General features: G+C 34.1%; 4 protein-coding genes across 5 annotated transcripts; 1 reads left to right on the forward strand and 3 right to left on the reverse strand.

Annotated features, from left to right (window-relative positions):
* Positions 1-302: 302 nt before the first annotated feature.
* On the reverse strand, positions 303-3,898 carry LOC126702504 (F-box/LRR-repeat protein At3g58900-like). 2 transcript variants are annotated; one of them, XM_050401208.1, is made up of 4 exons: positions 3,738-3,898; positions 2,135-3,074; positions 1,904-1,972; positions 303-738 (listed from the first exon to the last, which is right to left on the reverse strand). In XM_050401208.1, the coding sequence occupies exons 2-4, from the start codon at positions 3,068-3,070 to the stop codon at positions 430-432; spliced, it is 1,314 nt and encodes a 437-aa protein (XP_050257165.1). In that variant the 5' UTR covers positions 3,071-3,074; positions 3,738-3,898; the 3' UTR covers positions 303-429. The 2 variants fall into 2 exon arrangements, with proteins under 2 accessions (XP_050257165.1, XP_050257166.1); XM_050401209.1 differs by having other exon boundaries at positions 3,722-3,884.
* Positions 3,899-8,372: 4,474 nt separating this feature from the next.
* Positions 8,373-9,499, forward strand: LOC126702132 (uncharacterized). Its single transcript, XM_050400778.1, has 2 exons — positions 8,373-8,595; positions 8,725-9,499. Exons 1-2 carry the CDS (start codon positions 8,451-8,453, stop codon positions 9,309-9,311), a joined length of 732 nt encoding a protein of 243 aa, XP_050256735.1. The 5' UTR covers positions 8,373-8,450; the 3' UTR covers positions 9,312-9,499.
* An 881-nt stretch (positions 9,500-10,380) lies between these two features.
* LOC126703276 (F-box/LRR-repeat protein At3g03360-like) lies at positions 10,381-13,848 on the reverse strand. Its single transcript, XM_050402241.1, has 4 exons — positions 13,609-13,848; positions 12,218-13,075; positions 11,951-12,085; positions 10,381-10,923 (listed from the first exon to the last, which is right to left on the reverse strand). The coding sequence occupies exons 1-4, from the start codon at positions 13,639-13,641 to the stop codon at positions 10,636-10,638; spliced, it is 1,314 nt and encodes a 437-aa protein (XP_050258198.1). The 5' UTR covers positions 13,642-13,848; the 3' UTR covers positions 10,381-10,635.
* A 3,759-nt stretch (positions 13,849-17,607) lies between these two features.
* On the reverse strand, positions 17,608-18,543 carry LOC126704298 (uncharacterized). The gene has a single exon (XM_050403298.1). The coding sequence runs from the start codon at positions 18,541-18,543 to the stop codon at positions 17,608-17,610; it is 936 nt and encodes a 311-aa protein (XP_050259255.1).
* Between the last annotated feature and the right edge of the window lie 3,962 nt (positions 18,544-22,505).

A 22,505-nucleotide genomic window follows, 5' to 3' on the forward strand; every position in this document is an offset into this window, starting at 1 on the left:
TGCCTCTAGACTTATTGATAACTTAAAGGTCATGCGTTCGACTTCAAGACATCATTTATAAACTACTTCATTTGCTTCATCCAACTTATACTTACTGCCATTTAATCTGAACCTACACTTAAGGCTTAGTTGTAGCAACTTAAAGACACATTTACATAAATTTGTAGTCTATAATCTCATCCTGGATATATGAGAAACATTCCCTGGCATTTGGTTTTTTTTACTAATTCTTCAATATCAATTTGCTTTGCATATCTATAATCTCATCACATTCACAGAAGTGCAAAATAACACATACCACCAAAACCAAAATGCACAGCATGATATGCACCACCAATGCATTAATGTGATTAACCTTGCCAAGTTGAACTTAAACTCATTTTTTCCCTAAGCTCACTTATTAGTCACTAAAAAGGTTATTTTACAAAACTATGACAATATCACCAATTCCACCCCTAGAGGTAATCTTGTTTCTAGTTGCCTCGCACAAGTAATAGCTGCTAAATTCTTCTCATGATCCCTATAATCGAGTAGCATTTCCTCCACATCTGGACTTCGTGTATCAATAATAATCTTCTCCAACGACACAACATTGTTGATTATGTACATGGCAAGCTCCATGTCAATTGCACAACCAACAAAACCGATCAATTCAAACACCTTGAGGCATTGGTGTGGATATTCATCCCTCGTCACCGTTCTGTTTCCTTCCGCAGCTACATCCTCAAGCCCTATCAACTGTCACAGGGAAGAAGTAAAGGTGTTATGCTAGTCAAAAGAAGTAGATGATCTCCTGTGTCAATTGAGACCGCTTTAGGTTCAAAGGCTTGTAATCGGCTTATTTCAAAATGAACTTTGGAATATCATTACAATAGAAGGAAAATATAAGCATACTAAGACAAACAGTTTAATCTTACATCTGGAAAGACGAGCGCTGAGATCTATTCTTATGAACAAAAGTAGTTTTCCTAATCTAGGGGCATCTACTATTATACCATATTCAACCAAACAACATTTACCAAAAAAAAAAAAAAAAAAAAAACTAATAACAATTAGCACTTGAAATAAGCTTATCATGTTTATTATTTATACAAAATTCTATCTACTAAAGAATGGACTCATTTTGTTAGCAGAAAACACTCAGAAAATTATAATTCTCGAGATAGAGAGAATGATCCACAACTAGCAAGTGCACTATGGACTAATTTAATTCACAGACATCACAACACAATAAGGGGGGAACACCCACACACATGTATATAGGGTTAGCCAAGTCACACATTGACCATAGAGTAACTCTTTGGTAATGTTACACAAGCCAAATTTCATGTTAAGTAAATGTTATTTATTATCTAATCCATAAACACATGCTATGTGTATAATTGTAAAGAATATAAAACATAAAATTTGAACATTCTTTTGTATAATATAGTGATTGAACTCTAATAACTTTGATATTTGCAAACATGGAGGACATAATCAAAGAATCTAACAGTGGATTGGCCAAAAAAAATTCATCCAATAAAAAGTTATTCAGTGATTAAACATCGATAAAATCTAAACCATGTGTAACTTGAACCAAATAGATAGCCTCTCTAGACAGTAAAGAACACAATAAAAACTGCCTGGTAAGGGCTGTACAAGGGAACAAAAAAGGAGTTTGAAAACAGAGTTTAGGAATAACTTTTGTTGTACATATTTCAGAATATTAGACACAACAACAAACAATCATGTGGGAATTATAGGCAGTTGATAACAAAGCAAATGTGGTTATATAATGCACATGCATAATATAAACTGTAGTCAGTGTTAAAGCTAAGGCTAAGTGAAAATGTGCATTATAAAATGTTTCAACAATAAATCCCACAACTTTAAAATTAACGTCTGAAGTAACCATCTTTACCTTGATTGTAAATTTGTGCAATACAGGGGAGGCATTCAGCAAGGAAGAGCAAAAATGGAGGCTTTCAACCTGAATTGCATAGAAAACCAATTTCAATTGCTTGAGATTTCTTAATTCGGAAAATTTGGGGAGGTGAATAAATTTCTGAACATGTGAACCACATAAAGAACCTTAAAATTAGGGGGAAAACACAATGGGATTAGCAAACATGAAAGTGTTTTTATCACTTACCATAGCAGGTAATTCTAGAAAAAGTGTCTCCAGTAGAGAGAAATAACATGAATTCAGGATAATATTGTCTAGCATGTCAGAATACTGAAATGACAAAGATATCTCCAGAAGATTATTTATAACTGTCTCCAGTTGAGGGAAATAATGTGAAGGCAGGATACGATTGTCAACTAGAATGTCAGAATATTGAAATGACAAATACATCTCAACAAGATTAGGAACATCCCCTAGAAGCATCCTTGTTGCCTTCCCACAATATTTGAATGACACAAGATTTATAGCAGAAATTTCGACAATTCTAAGAAAGCTGCAGCACAATATCATTAAATGCTTTAACTTGAGCAAAGGGCAAGAAGGCTTAAACTCCACCAGAGATTGTGAGCCTTCCACACGTAACACTTCGATGGATGGACAATTAGATAAAACACAGTCAAGAACTTCTCCAGTCACTTCCACATTGCTCAAACAGAGGTCTGTTAGGAAATCCCCACATAATAGATTTGAAGAGCTTTCATGAAGAAATTTCATAGTAAGAGTATAACGAAAGTCTGACATAATAGGTTTGAACTCCAACAAAAGTCTTTTAACTTTCTTTCTCAATGAAAAGCTTATCCAATTGTCAATTTCAGACTTGAATTTCATTCCATTCACATCAAAACAAACTCTAAACTCATCTATAGTATGACCTTGATGCAATTTCAATACGTGGTTCACCATTTTAACAAAGCTACGCCTTCTAAATTTTAAAGACGTTTTAACCAATCCCTCCCCATCAAAGTCCAAGCTACCAGTCGTAAATGTCCACAGATATCTCCACCTTTTAGATAAAACACTTGTCCTCCCTGCTTCTTTCAATGTCAACACTGACAGAATTGGAACAAGAATATCATCCGGCAATTCACTTAACCGATCCATGTCGAAATTGTTCATTTTCATCACACTGAAGATTTCAGACCATGACAATATAAATATATGTTAGCTACTCAAAGAGGTACACATTACACAATGAGTTTAACCATCAACTATGAGACCATGAAGAAGCTTGTAAAAATAGCAGAGTAGTACAGGAGCTTGCTTCTATTTTGTCTTTTTTTAATTCAAAATTGAGTTTGAATTGCTTAGATTAGATTTTCATATACATGACTGGTTCTGAAACTAACAAAAACCATTACCTAGAAAACAAGTATAAGTTGTCAATAAACTCCAATACCCATTTTTATTTTTCTCTTGCAAAATGAAAACCAAACAATTCTCTCCATTCTAACAAAATTTTCAAAGGGGACTACACAAATATAAATTTTAAACCATGTTGGACCTGACATTTAACATAAACTCAATTAGTCAACTATATAGCAAAACATGTAACAAACTCAACTCTCTGGGGCATTTTGTCAAACATGTAGCAGATAAAGACTGATATTTTTTACCCAGAAAAAGAAAAACCGAAATTTGGACAATATAAAAGGATTGGAGACCAGAAAAGAAAAACCCATTTTCGTTAAATGAATGAAAACACAAAAATCATAACAAATCCAGCCATGGCAATTATGGAAAAGCAAGAGAGAGAGAGAGAGAGAGAGAGAGAACAGTTAGAGAGAAAGACCAAAGAAATTCACAGTCGCCGTCGCCGTCGCCTTGGACCTGATCTGGTCGAGGTGGAGCCGTCGACGGTGGAGCTGTCTGGGACTCTTGGTATTGATGTTATTTTGGAATGGGATTTTGAGTTCTGGTGAAACGGCATCGTTGCACATCTTTGTTTTGACTTTTGGGTTTTGATTTCAGGCCAAAACGGCATCGTTCAGTGGGCCTGGTCTAGTGGAATTCTACCTTGTGTAAAACGGTGTCGTATTAGGCTTACTAGCATGTCACTTAAGGGCCACGTGTGAGTCGCCTAATGAAGGGCTCCTTTTGCTAATGGAAAGTAAAATTAGTGTAAATTTCAATTTTATGTAAAATTCAAGCAATCCTGAATTTCAAGGTGTATTTTACAATTTACCTATTTCTCTTTTTCTTTTTCTTTTTCTAATTTTCAATTTTATTTAAATTAGGATTGTGGGGTCATGGGCCCAGATCATACAATTGGGTTTTGGGCTTAAAGCCCAAGCCGAGGATAAGGGGCCGATCGAGGATGGGTAAACATAGCCAAGGAAACCCATGCTAGTGGATAAGGAAGACAATATTAAACATAATAGCCTAGGAGTTTGTGCCGAGGATGAATTTGTCCTCAGCTAGCCAAGGCAGAGGTCCGTAAAGAATGCTTGCCATCTAGAGGTGCGATCCATGAAGTTTTGGAAATATGGATAAGCATTGCAGGAACAAAAGACAGAGAAGAATCCCAAAATATCTTGGAAAAAGCTGCTATCACTGCATTGAATGCACCTTAGCTAACTCCCTGGCCGCATTGATAAGGAAGTGACATCTGCACAGTATTATTGCATCCTTACAACCACCCCAGAAAACTTCTAAAGGGGGTTGATGGGACAAGTATCAGCATAAACCATCAACTATCCACGTGTAGGGTAGAGATGAAGGAAGATATGTAGTATAAATAAGGGTAGAGACCCCAAGGATCGGAGAGCGAAAAATGAGAAGAGAAAGCACTGTAGCAATCTCAACAACTCCTGTAACCATTATTATCCAATATATACCGGAACAGAGCTTCTCGGATTGTGTCGAGAACAAACTCTCTTGTACAAACTTGATTCGTTTCTGTTTGATTGTCTTGGAAACTCATTATAACTGTTATCCCATTCACTAAAACCTAGTTCTTCTACCCACACTCTACAAATTTATTGTACTGGGTTCACTGGGCCAGTATCCCATACATTTTGGGTTTGGGTTGAAAATCGTGTCCCTACAATTGGCGCCGTCTGTGAGGAGAGCTTGTGCGTTGGTGAATGCAATGGTTAACCATGGTGGGATCAAGCTCCTATCAGCAAGAGTCCCTCGAAAAGACCATTTTGGCGATAGTGCATGCCACACGAAAGCTTTCTCATTATTTCCAAGAACACACAATTATTGTCATAACTTAGCTCCCGCTTAGGTCTGCACTTTGAAGTAATGATTACGCGGGGAGGATTGCTAAATGGGGCGCAATTCTAGGGGTTTCTGACGTCAAGTATATGCCCCGTACACTTGTCAAGGGGCTAGTTCTCGCGGGTCTAGTAGCCCAGTACACTGAATTCCCATTGGAGAAAGAAGCCGAGAGTCAAAGCATGGATGGAGAAGCGGTTAAACAGAACCTTAGCTATGTCGGGTCCTCGGACCTTCTGCTTTGGGGAAATTAACACGCACTGAAGCTACTAAGAAGAACCTTAGCTATGTCAGATCCCCTCGGATCTCCTGTTAAGCGTTATATAGAGCCTTAGCTATGTCGGGTCCCTCAGACCTCCTGCTAAGAAAAGCCTTAGCTACGTCAGGTCCCTTAGACCTCCTGCTAAGAAGAACCTTAGCTATGTCGGATCCCCTCGGATCTCTTGCTAAGCGTTATACAGAGCCTTAGCTATGTCGGGTCCCTCAGACTTCCTGCTAAGAAGAGCCTTAGTTATGTCGAATCCCCTCGAATCTCCTATTAAGCGTTATACAGAGCCTTAGCTATGTCGGGTCCCTCAGACCTCCTGCTAAGAAGAACCTTAACTATGTCGGGTCCCTCAGACCTCTTGCTAAGAAGAACCTTAGTTATGTCGGATCCCCTCGGATCTCCTGCTAAGCGTTATACGGAGCCTTAGCTATGTCGAGTCCCTCAGACCTCCTGCTAAGAAAAGCCTTAACTACGTCGGGTCCCTTAGACCTTCTGCTAAGAAGAACCTTAGCTATGTCGGATCCTTTCGGATCTCCTACTAAGCGTTATACGGAACCTTAGCTATGTCGGGTCCCTCAGACCTCCTGCTAAGAAGAGCCTTAGCTACGTCGGGTCCCTCAGACCTCCTGCTAAGAAGAACCTTAGCTATGTCGGATCCCCTCGGATCTCTTGCTAAGCGTTATATGGAACCTTAGATATGTCGGGTCCCTCAGACCTCCTGCTAAGAAGAACCATAACTATGTCGGATCCCCTCGGATCTCCTGCTAAGTGTTAAGCAAAACCTTAGCTATGCATGAGTCCTCGAACCACATACTTTGGGAAAATTAACACACATGGCATCTTTCTATAAGTGTCAAGACAGACTCAAAATTATAACCAACTCCTCAGATTGGTAGCTCTGAAAGGAGCAATTTACAGTACAAATATGGGGCGCGTGAAACGGCACTCCCTCGGGTGTAAATCAAAGGATCAAAGCAGAATTAACTCTTAAGAATTTAAAACCCCACCTTTTTCCTCGGATGAGAGGAAAAAACTGGAGTTTTGAGGGGCTATTGTGGGGTCATGGGCCCAGATCATACAATTGGGTTTTGGGCCTAAGGCCCAAGCCGAGGATAAGGGGCTGTCCGAGGATGGGTAAGTATAGCCAAGGAAATCCATGCTAGTGGATAAGGAAGACAATATTGAACATAATGGCCTAGGAGTTTGTGCCGAGGATGAATTTGTCCTCGACTAGCCAAGGCAGAGGTCCGTAAAGGATGCCTGCCATCTAGAGGTGCGATCCATGAAATTCTGGAAATATGGATAAGCATTGCAGGAACAAAAGATAGAGAAGAATCCCAAAATATCATGGGAAAAGTTGCTATCACCGCATTGAATGCACCCCAGCTAACTCTTTGGCTGCATTGATGAGGAAGTGACTTCTGCACAGTATTATTGCATCCTTACAACCATCCGAAAAGACTTCTAGAGGGGGTTGATGGGACAAATATCAGTATAAACTATCAACTATCCACGTGTAGGGTAGAGATGAAGGAAGATATGTAGTATAAATAAGGGTAGAGACCCCAAGGATCGGAGAGAGAAAAAGGAGAAGAGAAAGCACTGTAGCAATCTCAATAACTCCTGTAACCATTATTATCCAATATATACCGGAACAAAACTTCTCGGATTGTGCCGAGAACAAACTCTCTTGTACAAACTTGGTTCGTTTCTGTTTGATTGTCTTGGAAACTCATTATAACTGTTATCCCATTCACTAAAGCCTAGTTCTTCTACCCATTCTCTATAAATTTATTGTATTGGGTTCACTGGGCCAGTATCCCTTACATTTTGGGCTTGGGTTGAAAATCGTGTCCCTACAAGGATCATAAACTTAGTAAAAACATATAAAAACAGTAAAATTACTCGAAGAGTGAAAAATTCTATGAAACACAAACACTTCATTTCCATGTCGAACACTTGATACTCATGGAACACTTCTGCATGCATGTCTCGGTCATGTTATTTAATATATATATATATATATATATATATATATATTTTAGAACATAGTTGGGACATGAAAATAAGAGATATTAAATACCATTTTACAAAACAAATAGTGCATTTATGCTCAGAATAATAATAGTGCATTTGAAAATTAATAAATATTTTTATTTTTGATTTGTATTCTAATTTCTAAGCATCGTTTAATAGTCATGGATCTCCTTTATTATTTATTACTAGCATGTAACCCATGCAAATATATAAATACATTTAAAATTAAAATATTTTATCAAAATTTTTAAGGTAAAATGTTTTATGACTTTTTATAAAGGATTTTATAGTTAACGGAAAATATTTTACAAGTTTGACCATATTTTACATACAAACAAGCACATGAAATGGGAAAACATTTTTCGGAAAATATTTTACTTCAAAATAAAAGGAGCTCCTCATATATAAAAAGAAAAGATTCAAAGTTTTTGAGGTCGGATCGAAATCGAATAAAGGTTAAACCTTAATGACATCATAATTAATTTAACAATTATTTAAAATATAAATAAATATTTTTGGTTAGTACAAATAGAAAAATTAACTAAAATAGTCCAATTATATATCTTTATATTTTTCATATCAAAATTTTGACAAGGCAAACAAGAAATATTAAATCTCAAGCAAACACAAATATATCTTTATATTTTTATGTTGAAAGTATATAAGTTGTAGAGAGTTTCAACGTTAACGAGTGAGTTACAAGTTGTGGAGAACACCTGGCAGATAGTTATAACTTATAAGTTGATTTTTGATTACGCGGATCAATAAAAAAAATCTTTATTCACACGGATCGTAGTAAAAAATCAACGGACACGAATGGTTTTAAATCATCCAACGGTTTATATGAATTTGCCGCTACCCGCTTTAAATTCCCGCCTCACAGAGACTCAACTCAGGCTCATACTCTGTTTCTTCATTCATTTCCCTCTGAAATTCCCAATTTCGAAAGCAGAAAAAAACCTACCCACATTCACACTCATGGCGATTCCCGAAGCAAAAAAGCTTTGCGAATTGGTGAAAAGTCGTGCCATTAACCTTTCTGAATTTCTCCTTCCAAACCAAGAGTCTGTGAGGAAGCAAGTGAAGAGAATTCGGGATGAGCTCCATCGTAAGATCTCCGAAGGTAATTTCTATATTTTTTTTTTCTTGTAATTTCAGTTTCTATAATAAATTAGAATTGCAATTGCATTGAATTTCAGTTTCCAATTAATTTTTGTGTCTCTGGAATGTTGAATGTTGTGTTTATTTTCAGCGTGTGGCATCGGACCACTGCCTATATGGTTTGATCGACAGGAGGTGATGTTGGCAACTTATTACCGCAATAGAGAGTATGAAGAGCTCAAGCTGTGGATCAAATTCCTGCGATACAATTTTGCTGACTGGAATAGAGCCAAGAAGAAATTGGCGAAAGCCAAACTGAATTTACCTGCTGGATTGAATGTGTCAAAGAAATTGATGGTGAAAAATGGGCTGGACGCTACAGCTGTGATGAAGAAGTCTAGAGCAAAGAACAGAGGTTGGATGGAAAAGAGAAGGGCTACTCTGTGCAACGTGGAGAGAGAATATTTCTTGGCAGAGGAAGGGCTTAATTGGCAGGTGGCAAGCATTTGCTTGTTTTCCATTTCACTCTATCGGTTGCTAAATGTGCCAGGGACGGTGGTGCCTATTGGTGACATAGATGACTTCCTGTCCTTGGAGGTCATTCATGCTATCTTTCCTTTGACAGAGGGTGTTCTTCTTCTATGCGAGTCTGATGATCTATTGGGGAAAATCAAGGAAAGAGCTACTCTGATTCATCTTCAGATCAACTCTCCTAAGGGCAAGTTCAGGGGAAATTGATTTTTTTTTGTGTGTTTTTAGTAGTTAGTTTTACTATGACTTTGAAATAGGAGAAAAGGGGAAATTGATTTTTTGTGGGGTTTTTAGTTAAATCTACTATGAATTGTGTAAATTCCTATGCTTAGAGGGCTGTTCTAAGCAATTCTACAACTGATTCGGTTGAAATGAATAGAGGATATAATGTTTGAAACCCCAAATATGTGTTCAAATTTCATTAAGTTGGATCAAGCTTGAATTCCATGGTAATTTAATTTTTAACTTGGAAAATTTAATGTTGTATTTTAACTTGGAATATTATTGTGAACCATCCATTCGAATTTCCCATCAAACCAATATTTAATCGGTTGTAGTGGGATTTCTTGCATGCGGTGTAGTTTGTTGTTCTGATGGCCTTATTTTATTAGTCTGCAGTTTTGGATCTTGAAGCTCCCAAGAATTGACAAATAAACTTACATTATAAAGGATGGACCTAAATTAGAAGGGACAGTCCCAAATAAAATTATAGAAATTCAATTTTAAGACAACCACCAGACTAAGATAACCAAAAAAAAAAGAGTTATTCTGTCTTGGCATCTCTACTAGAAAATTTTGTTTTTGTCTTTCTCAATACTTCCAATCCAACCTCATCTATTTGGTAAAGACTAAAGATGGTGAAATCCCATCTGAATATCAAACTTTAATTTATAAACATCAAGCTTTATCCTTGAACACTCTTGAACATATCTTCAATTCTTTAAATGAAATAATCAATGGCATCATTAGTAATCAATGGCATCAATTGACAAATAAACTTTGTTTGTGTTCATCAATCATTCCCAAAACAGATCTTTACTGCACCTCCAAGACCAAATGGGCCTTGTTATAGGTTTTTGACCTTAATATAGGTTTGCTCACACATTTCAACACATTATGGGATAACATAACAGTGATAAAGTGATAACTGATAACACTCCTATTGTTGAATTAAAACCCATTGGCATTAAAATATTTTCGATGAGTTAACTAAACAGTAAACACATTCTTTATCCTTAAAAAAGTAAAAAGCAAATAATTAAAGCTTTTTGGTAACAGTAACACACGAAAAGAAAATACAATAACAGATACATTCATCATAAATGTGCAAGCTGCACCCTCAACACACCATTGTAGCCAGAACTACAGTAAGCTGCATGAGACATACTTTTTCCCCTAAAAGCATGAGATATACCTACTGTCAATCACTACATTCAATGATAAACTTAAATAAACTTATGTGCTTCATTCTTGCAAAGTTGAAGCTAAGCTCACTCCATGAATACATTAAGGTTTACATTTCACAATACTTTTACACTATCACCATTTTAATCCTTGGTGGTAATGTTGTTTCGAGTTGCCTGGCACGAGTTAAAGCGGCTAATTTCGTCATAGGATCCCTAGTATTCTCCACAAAAGGTAACCGTGTGTCAATAATTATCGTCTCCAGTGACACAGCATTGTTGAGTACATCTAGGGCAAGCTCCATGTCATGTGTACCACCAACAAAACCAATCAATTCAAGCACCTTGAGGCATTGGTGTGGACATTTAGCCTTCTGTGCCTCAATTTTTCCAAGGTCATTATTTAGCCCTATCATCTGTCACAAAGAAGAAATAGCAGCGTTATGCTAAGTTAAAAGATAGAATGTTCAAAAAACTACTGGAATATAGGTATAGCAACACAATTAACAATGTTATCACCAATAACTAAAAGCAGCAGAGAAATAATGACTTTGGCATATGTTATAGGTCCTCTATTTTATTATTTTTCCTTGTTTGTTGAATAGAAGTAGGTTGTCTCTGACTTATTAAAAAAAAAAAAAAGAATAGTAGGTTGTCTCCTGTGCTGACTGTTGTAGGTTCTGTAACGCTTGAAATGGGCTTATTTCCAAAAGAATTTTAGAACATAATCATGACATTAGGAAAACAAAAGCATACTACAAGACCAATAAAACCCATTCTACCAATGTCTAAGAAGCCAACCAGTTGTAGCTTCCATTTGGAGAGCCAAGTGCTAGAGCTACTCATATGGACAAAAGTAGCTTTCCTAATCCACAAGCATCCACGATTATGACATTCCACTTAAAAAAAGTAACCAAAAAAAAAAAAAAACTGAAAACAAAACAGCACATGAAATAGGCTTATCATGGTTTTTATTTATTTATTATTTTATACAAGTAAAACAGGGTTATCATGATTATCTTTTATACTGAATTCTAACCAATAAATAATGGACTGATTTTATTTGCAGTGAACACTCATAAACTACAAGGGACAGATGCATCACAATGCACACAATAAGGGTGGAAGAGCACACACACACACATATATAAGATCTGTATCAAGCTACCGCTGGACTCTTTGGTTAAGTTACACCAATTAACATTTTAAAGATCCATCATACTTATTTTTTAACATGCATGCCAAACTTTTTATTAATTGGAAGTTATTTACTATCTAATAGCTTGTCCAACTACAAAAACAATCCAGCTAATATGCATTACAAAATGTGAAGGAAAAGACAGCTAAGTGCTAAGCTCAAGTGAAAATAAATCTTAAAAAATCTCCAAACAATAAAGTCCATAACTCTAAAATAATAAACAATAAAGTAATAACAATATTTACCTCGAGTGTAAATTTTTGCAAAAAGGGAGATGCCTTCAGCAGGGAAGTGCAACAAAGGAGACTGTGGGCACGATATGAAGATACAATCAATGTTAATTTCTTGAGGCTTCTTAACTCTGGAAATTTGGGGAACCCCTGAAAAATTAAACCAAGAAAAATGAGAACATTCATATAAACAAACATTGATGTTTAGGAAAAAAAAGAAGAAAAAAGCACAACGGAGTTGACAATCATGAGTGTTTGTGTATAAGTGTTTTTATCACTAACCTCAACATACACCTTTAGTACAATTGTCTGCAGCTGAGAGAGATAACTTGAAATCGGGCAACATTTCTTCATAAAATCAAAAGCATACAAACCATCCATAGACACATCAACAAGATTGGGAACATCCCCTAGACATAACCTTATCTTATCCCCAAAATATTTGAATGAAACAAGATTTATGGCGGAAATCTCAATCTTTTTGAGAGAGAAGCAGCGTAATATCTCTAAATGCTTTAGCTTGAGCAAAGGCCTAGAAGACTTTAATTTCACCAAAGAATTTGAGGCTTCCACATGTAGTGCTTCAATATATGGACAATTAGATAAAACATAAGCAAGAACTTTTCCGGTCACTTCCACATAACTCAAAGAGAGGTTTGTTAGGAAATTGAGGCTATAACCATGAGGAATTTGAGCAGGAAGAGTGTAATGTCCCCTAGCCGAGCCTGTAATAATAGGGTCAAAATCCAATGAAAGCCTCTTCACTTTCTTTCTCAGTGAAAAAAGTATCCAATTGTCAATATCCAATTTGTTACACTCCTCTTTTAGAGGAAAACAAACTTTAAACCCATCTATGGTATGAGCTTGATGCAATTGCAATACATGATTTACCCAACCGACATACCTATCCCTGTCAATTCCAGGTAAAGTCTTAGAAAAGCTCTTCTTCCTGAGATATTGTAATGATGAATCATCAAAGTCCAAGCTACCAGTCGTAAATTTCCACAGATGTCCCCACCTTCTAGAGAGGACACTCGTCCTTGCTGCTTCTTTCAACTTCAAAAATGAAAGAATGGAGACAATAATTTCGTCCGGCAAATCACTTAACCGATCCATACAGAAACTGTTTGTCTCGTCACACTGAGCATGACAATGTAAACATATGTTAGCAAAGACTATAACTTTTTCACTTTACTCAGTAACTTTCAGATAATATATCTTACAAAACTATACCAAAACGGAGCTTTATTTATTTAATTTTTTTAAAGAAAAGATTAGAAACTTAATTCATAAACTAAACAGATTGACACCATCTGCCACAACAGCAGTAAAACAAAAAGGTAAGTCTTCCAAGTTCTAACCGAGCACTAACATTACAACCTAGCATGTGAGACCAACATTACAAAATCTTTTACTAAAACAGTGTGACAAAATTTTAACATATATTAGCAAAGACTTTAACTTCCTACTCAATTACGTAACTTTCAGTGAGTAAATCTCAGACAATTATACCAGAAACTGAGCAATTTTAAAACAACAAAATTTAAAAAGAGTGACTTCAATTTGAAAAAATCGAGCAATCTAATAACCAAAAGAACAGAACTTGAAGAAACACAGAAAAACAACCAAAAAAAAAAAATATAAAATTTGGGTTGCTTTTGAGAAAGACAAACCTTTTGTGGTTGAGACTTAGATCCAAGCTCCATTATTCTGGCCTTCTCACACAAGTAGTATTGGCAGAGACACCCTTGAGAGAGAGAGTGAGAACAGATTGTGATTTTTGAGTTTGTAGATTTTGCTGAGCAAGTCTTTTATATATATATTTGAAGTATTTTGCCGAATCCTATTCAAATTTGGAGTTGGCGTTAACTGAATCCTTTGCAGATTCGAAGTCGAACTCGCATGAATGAATGCGATTCATGAATGAAATTTGTCGAGCTCGGATGATATTAAAAGTTGGACGGCCCGGCCCATTAACTAAATGACCACACACCCATTGATTGTTTATATTAAAAATTCAAGGCCCAATAGTTTGAATGAAAAGGGCGCGATTAAAGAAACGAATCCATCTTTGTATTGAATGAAGCGATAAAGAGTAACTTGCAAAACATGAAGGATACTTAGGGTTGAAGATTTTTAGAATTGTTGTTCAATTTTTAGATTTGTGAAAATATATATTTGATTTTATACATGTCAAAAGTGTTATTGTTGTTTAAATATTGAAAATTGCTATTTAAACTCTGATACCAAATAGCCCCTAAATGTTTGGTCATAAATAAATTGTGATTGTATTAAATGGATACTTACCTAGTATACTGATTTACACTGATTCTCAAAAAAAAGTGTAAAAAAAAAGTATACTGATTTACACTAACTTGATTATAATTCAAAAATATTCATCTTATTCTTTTTACTATTACCTTACTTAACTTTTCGTTAAATTTTTTTTTTCCATGTATCATATAGGCACTAGATCCTAAAAGGAGTAGTCTAATCACAATTGAAACTCATTGTAGTTATTTATAAAGCTCATATAACTTAGTGTCCGTTTGGGACAATTTATCTAAATTTTTGCTGGAGCTTGGAGGTGTGCTTAAGTATATTTGTATTTTGGAAAAAGTGAGAAAACGTGAGGTTTAAAAAACTGTACATAAAAGATAAAAACTAAAAACTAAAGTTGATTCCAAATAGATATTAAGAGTCTGTTTGGGATGTAATGCAAGTTTCAGCTTATTTGAGTTTTGAACTTCTTTTTGTTACTATTCATGGGTCATATTTCTTTTTTGGGTACTATTTATGGGTCTCATTATACTATTTTGCTAGCTTTTAGGTTTGTTTTTTTTACCCTTTTTTTACCATAAATTTTTTAGTTTTAGCTAAATAATCCATTCTCAAACGGACCCTAAAAATATGTCCGATGTAGGACTCCATACACATCCACACAATACACACTCAACTAACTCAATATTAAGGGGGACATCACCATTTTTCCCCCTTACATCCTCAATCTCTACTTTAACACCACGTTGTAAGAGTGTCTAGGTGCACGTTAGGTGATTTTAATGCTTGAAACTAGGTTATGTGATAAAAACAAGTTATAAGAAAATTAGCCAAGAGCCTCGTAACTCTATTTGCACCTCTTGGTATCTTTAACGGAGACGTCCACTATTCAAATCCCATCTTCTTAATCGTAACAATCGAATTATGAAAAAAAGAAGAAGCTACAATGTAAAACTCACATTCTAAATTTCACAAGAATTTATTTTAATTCTCTAATACTTTCGTTCAATTGAGGCTTCCATTTATCCTCCGTTAAACTGGTTTGTTAACTACCCTTAAAATAGTGTTGTTTTGGTTCATTCAATTAAGGCTTGAGGCTTCCATCAGTGACATGCTTTATCTCACGTTCGAGTAAATTAAACTAGGTTTGAAAATATTAATTTTACTTTACATTTATATTAGATTTTGTATGACACTTATAGTTATTTACAATTATTTATTTATTTTGTTATAGATATGACTAATTTTTAGATTTTAAAAAAAATCTTTTTTAGATTTTACTAATTTTTTAATTAATTAATTAATTAATTTTTTTAACAAAGAAGAAAAAAGCACAATGGAGTTAACAATCTGCGTGTTTGTGTATATGAGAGAGAGATGAATGCCAATGTTAACGGATTGTGATTTTTGAGTTTGTAGATTTTCGACTTTCGCTGAGCAAATCCCCTTTTTAAAATTTGGTGTTTTTGCTCATCAAAAAAAAAAAAAATTTTGGTGTTTTTGCCTAATACTAATCAAATTTGGGCTTCGGGTTAACTGAATCCTTTTCAAAGTCGAAATCGAACTCGCATGATTCTTGAATAGAACAACGACAACCAATCTGAATTTAGTCAAGACTGATAACATTATAAATGGTCGACCCGGCCCATTAACTAATATGATTACATCAAATGCGTATTTATATTAAAAAACAAAACAATTGGATCCAATTCATCAAAAAAAAAAAACAAAAAAAAAAAAAAAACAATTGGATCCAAGACCCGATAAAGCAAATGTAGGATAAAATCAACTGTTTTTCATTCAACTGAGTCATTTAACAATTGAGTAAAGTTTAATTTTGTCCCTTCAAAAATTAATTATGTCTAGACTTTAGAAAAAGTCTTGTTTCTAAAAAAAAAAAGTCAAATCAATCTTTAAATCTACTCTACACCATAGTTATCAAATCGTGAATCGTATCGTAAATCGTTTTTTTCATTTTTATGTATCGTGTATCGTAAGATACACAAACACTATATAAAATTTATAAAACATTATACATATACATATATTTATTATAAAATTGAAACATATGCAAATAATAACTACTTTAATTATCACTTATGTTAAAGTATTCGACTAAGTTAACCAAATAAACCAAATGGAAATATATTTTTAACATTCATATCCAAAAGATAAAAATATCCATATCCAAATTCATTAGAGTTCAAAGTCACTACATATTATATTAGTCAAAATATTTTTTTTCCTAATCATATTCATCACTGCCTAATCAAAATCATCAAAATCATCTCCATAGTCCAACACAATGAAGTTATCATCTTCATCATCTTGCAAAATCATTTCATCATTGGCATCTTCTTGTACATCTTCTTCATCATCTCCAACATCCACTATCTCTTCTGGTTATTCAACTTCAATAACTTTTTCTTTACTTTTCTTTTTGGCATTCAAATTTCTTGGACCTATAAAAATAATAACAAAAAATATATATTGTCAAAATTAGCATTTTATTCATAATATAGAAAAGAAAATTTCAATTTAATATAAATTTATACCTCTCTTTCTTTTTCTACTTCATCCTTCCTCATTAACTTCAAAGCATTCATGAATGTCCATTCATGAATTATCTTCTGGCAAGCAAGGTTCTTCCTTTTCGGTAATCCATTCATTATCAGATTCCATATCCGATAGACAAATTGGATCATATGAGTCACCATTCTCTTCTCTCTTTATTTGTCTCAACTCCAAATTAATATTATAGTTTACAAACACCAAAGCATTCACTCTTTGTTGCTCAAGACAATTCCTTTTTTTAGTGTGTACATGATCAAAAGTACTCCAATTTCTTTCACATTCCGTTGCACTACAAGTTAGGCTTAAGACACGTATAGCTAAGTTTTGAAGCTCTTTGCAATGTACTCCATAACTTTCCCACCACAATGCTATATTACCAACAAAAGAAATTGTAAAGGGCTACAATATAATTACGATAACAACAAATAAAAAGTTACATTAAGATGATAATGATAATCAATAATAATGATAATAACAATAGCACATACCTGGTTGCTTCTTTGTTCTTGTAAGTATAGCCATTTCTTTTCCAAACAAACCCTCAGCTTTATCAAATTTCTCCAATTGTAGATCAATCCTACACCTCTCCAAAGTTGTAGGACACATCCTTTCAATCACTTCATAAAGTCCAACTCTCACTTCTTCATTTGCAACAAAGTTGGGATCATAATAAAACCTATCACAGTTTTATATCTTATTAATAAATATGCATACAAAATATAAAGATAAAGATTAAAATATATAACAATTCAAATAATGAACTTACTTAGGATTGAGAAAATAAGCTGCTGCATGTAAAGGCCTATGAAGCTAAAGCTTCATCTAGTTTCAATAATTCTCAATATAGGTCCATATCTCCTTTGCGCATCATTAAAATTTTTCCGGATTTGCTCTTTTGCTCTATCCATAGCTTCATATATGTAGCCCATTGCTAGTTTTGCATCACCATCTACAAGCCTTAAAACTTTTACTAAAGGGATCACACATTTTAAGCAAAATTTAATAGTAGGCCAAAACTTTGGATCACTCAAGACAATTAATTGGACATTAATGACATCACTTTTCTTTGCATAGGGACTCTTAGCCCATTCCTCAGATGCAAACATAGACCTTAATCTAATCTTTTGTTGATATATACTCTTCAAAGTAAAGTAGGCAGTGGCAAATCTTGTGACACCTTGTCTTGCCAATTCCCTCCCTTTTGTATATTTTCTCATCAAATCAAGCACCAAAATATGACGGTAAATAAAAACAGTGATCTTCTTTGCTTTTTTTATAGTATTTGCATGCACAGGCAAATCACCAATGTCATGAAGCATCAAATCAATACAGTGGGCAACACGAGGATTCCAAAAGATCTTACGTCTTTTTTCCATTAATTTTTCACCAGCTAAAACATAAGCCGAAGCACTATCTGTCACTACTTGTACCACATTCTTCTCTCCAATTTCTTGCACCAAAGAATCAAGCAATTGAAATAAATTTTCAGCATTCTTGGAAATATCGGAGGTGTCAATAGATTTAAGAAAAACTGTTCCCTTTGGACTATTGACAAGGAAGTTTGTGATAGACCTCTCTCTATTATCCGTCCATCCATCTGACATTAAAGTGCAACCTATTTTTTTCCACTCATTTTTATACTTATCCAATGTGAAGTGCATATTTTCTACCTCTTTTTTCAAGAAAGTCACCCTTGTTTCATGATAAGTAGGGAGTTTCAATCCCTTGCCATAATTAGCAACTAAATCCATCATTTTTTTAAACAAAGGGCTCTTAACTAAATGAAAAGGTATAGCATGAGCATAAAAAAATCTACAAATAGCCAAACAAGTTGCAATACGATCTTTCACCAAGGAAGGTAAAGTCACTTGTTTAGAATTTGATTTCCCTTTTAAGTATGCATCCATGGTTCCCTTTTTTGCATTATCACCACCAATCTTTTGTAATTCATCTTCTTGAAGACATTCAACATCAAACTCATCATCAAGTTGCTCATTTTTTTTTTTTAATGTTTTCCAAAAGTTTGGCAAAATAATTTTTAACATCTTCAGGCACCTTCAAGCATGGTTTAACATCCTTATGTGTATGTGCCAAATGGTTTTTCATTCTTATGACTCCACCCCAATATTCATTTGAGCAATAATTACATTTAAGCTTAAGCTTACTTGTCTTATCATCATTAATACATAGACAATGATCCCAAGTGGGATCTTTCTCCTTATTTCTTTTCCTCCTATCACCCATTTTTTTTATATACCTAAAAGCAAATATGAACACATGAATTTATAGTCAATCAACAATTTTTATGTACACAAATTAAGCATCACAGTTACACTATCACAAATTCACAGTATTAATATTAACATTACAAAATACATATATATATATATATATATATATATATATATATAATATTTATATATAAACACTCATATACATACATTGATACATATTCAGTTATACTAAACTAATTTTTTATAAGCCACTCGGTTATATTAAACTAAATTAACTAATATAATATGTTAATAACAATAAATAATTACAATAATTTTTTAGTATAAAGAATTAATCAAAAAAATTTATTAAGAAAAAAGAAAAACTAACCTTACACACACAGTGGACCCAACGTGAGGCAGCACTTGTTGTTGTTGTTGTCTTGCTCTAGTAGCATGTGAGAGTGTGGGACTTTTGGGTTAGGAAAAGGAATAGAAGAAAAAGACAAGATTGTGGTCCTTTGGAGCTTGTGGTCCCTTGATGAGGGATCTCCTGAAACTTGATGATCTAAAAGGTAGAAAGATGAAAACAGAAAGAGAGGAAGCCAAAGGGGTTTTGGGAAAGTTGAGAGCTTGAGAATTGAGATACAAAGGAAAAAACGTGTGGGTGACTACTGACTGATGCGACTATGTGGTGGGTAAATTGATTTAATTGTGGTTCAATTTTTTTAGGGCTAAAAAAAAAAAAAAAAAAAAATTAAGGCTTTTGTATTGGGCCAAACCACCAAAATAGCCCAACTTGCTTTTAAAAAAAATGGAAAAACGTTTTGGGCTAAACTTGGGCTGAAATTTTGGTTAAAAAAGCCTATTTAAGCAAATTGTTTATGTATCGTCCGATACAACCAATACGTACGATACGCACGATACGTACGATTCATACAACTGTATCGTCCGATTCATATGCACCTACGATACATATCAACGATACAGCACTTTTTTCAAACGATACGTATCGCGTATCGTACGATACTGACAACTATGCTCTATACTATTATTTAAAGAGAATTAATTTGTTGAAGTTCAATAAAAAATAAAAAATAAAAAAATTTGTTGAAGTTGACTTGATTTTTAAATATTAAATGTTTTACATCTAAATAAAAAATTGAAAAAATTTAGAGAAGATCTTCACATGAAACATGATTTTACTCTTCTTGACAAGCCTTTGCATTAATGAAAATTTGAAAACTAAACAACAATCCGAATAAAGTATACACATAAGACAAATCAAACTTAAAAAAAAAAATTGTTAAAATGCAAAATTAACTATCTAAGTTTCTTTATATTTCATTTCAATCTTCTAACTTTTGCTTTCGCTCATTTCAGTCCTCTAACTTTCAAGTTTATTCAATTAAGGGCTTTCCATCCATTTTTGTTATATTTTGTGGCTAATTTTTCAATTTTTTAGATTTATCTTCAAAATTTTTTAATTAAAAAAATTCAATTAATGACTAAAATGAAAGGTTAAGAAACTTAAAGGGTTAATTTTGCATTTTAGCCAAAAAAAAAAAAAAATGCTAGAAAGTTCCAGTTATACCATGGTTAAATAATTAATGGTAATAACAAAAAGAGATGATGAATTGATGATCTTTGTTAATGGTGAAATCTATTTCCAAAGCAATTATAGAACTACGTGTCAAAGGCTTATTGGCTAATATTTTTTCACGGTGATCAATCCAAAAAATTCCCACTTTCTCAAATCTTACCTTTCTCCCCTCCCTCACGTAGATCGGTGACATGGAGTTCCAACGGTTTTTCAAAGTTGTCGCTCAATTTTTTTTATTTTATTTTTAAAAATTCCTTCTATATATTCCACTCCCTCTCACATACTCGAATTCAGACTCAGATTTTTTTTCCTCTCTCCATTTAATTCCCACAATTTCCAAAAAGCTACCAAATCTGTGTCTCAAATCTTTAAAGAATTTTATTAAGTGTGGTATAAGTGAGAAAAGGGTACTATTTTCTAAAGTTTGCTAGAAATCGGACCTATATTTTAAGAATTTGCTTTGATTGGCTTTGATGTATGACCATAATATATAGAGACATTTGGGCATGATTAGTGGATTAGGAGGGACTTAGGAGATTATTGAAATTTTCTTCCCCAATAGTTCCCCTTAATACAAGTTATTCCTATACTAGAGAAGGTGAAACATATTCCTATACTAACTATTCCTATACTTTGGAGAGTTACCAATTGGTAATTACGAAATTGTAATGTGATAGAATAGGTTGATTGCATGATAGAATTGGTTTGGATTAACATTTTACAGTCACTTTCTAACACACTCCCCAAAATCTCTCAACTGTCAAAATTTGCAATAATTTCAAAACCTGCTCACATGCTCTGCCTCCCTAAAAACCTGCATTGGATTTCACGCGAATCAATGGCGTGACATGACAAATTTCACTCCCTTTGATCCGTTAGATCAATGCAATGTGTAAGATCGCATTCCAATTTACAATTCTCGCCTTTCTATACTAACTATTCCTATACTTTGGAGAGTTACCAATTGGTAATTACTAAATTGTAACGTGATAGAATAGGTTGATTGCATAATAGGGATTAACATTTTACAATCATTCTCTAACACACTCCCCAAAATCTCTCAACTGTCAAAATTCGCAATAATTTCAAAACTTGCTCACTTGCTCTGCCTCCCCGAAAACCCGCGTTGGATTTCACGCGAATCGATGACGTGGCATGACAAATTTCACTCCCTTTGATCCGTTGAATCAATCCAACGTGTAAGATCGCATTCCAATTTACAATTCCCTCCTTTCTAAACAATTTTTCAATTCTTTTTATTTATATTCCTCTCTCTTTCACTCTGACTCTCTCACTCACACTCTGTCTTTCTCTCTCTCTCTTTATTCGTTTCCCAAATTTCACAACTCGTCAATCTCTCTACACTGCAATGGCAATTCCCAAGGTGATTTTCGATGTGGTGAAAGGATGTGTGAACATGATTTCTAAGGTTCTTCCTGTTGCGAGTTCGGTGCGAAAGCAGCTAAAGAAAATCAAGAATGAGTCCTATCAGAGACTCTCCAAGGGTGAGTGAGTTTTGTAAATTAATATTGTTGTTCTTAATTTCAATTTGATTTGATTTTAGTTACTAAATTTGTTCTATATTGATTTTTGAATTGAATTGATTGCTCTATAAATTGAAATTGTTATTGATTAATTGAATTGATTGCTCTGTAATTAGAAATTGAAATTGATTAATTGCATTGATTGCTTTGTAAATTGAAATTGTTATTGATTAATTGAATTGATTGCTCTATAAATTGAAATTGTTATTGATTAATTTCAAGCTATGGAATCGGACCTTTTCCAATTTGGTTTGATAGATAGAAAGCCAAATTGCATGGTATGAGAAGGAAATGAGGATGAAAGAGTTAATGATGTGGATTGTGTTTCTAAGATAGAATTTGATTGATAGAGATAA

The sequence above is a fragment of the Quercus robur genome, chromosome 10 (assembly GCF_932294415.1).
Source record: "Quercus robur chromosome 10, dhQueRobu3.1, whole genome shotgun sequence".
Lineage (NCBI taxonomy): Eukaryota > Viridiplantae > Streptophyta > Magnoliopsida > Fagales > Fagaceae > Quercus > Quercus robur.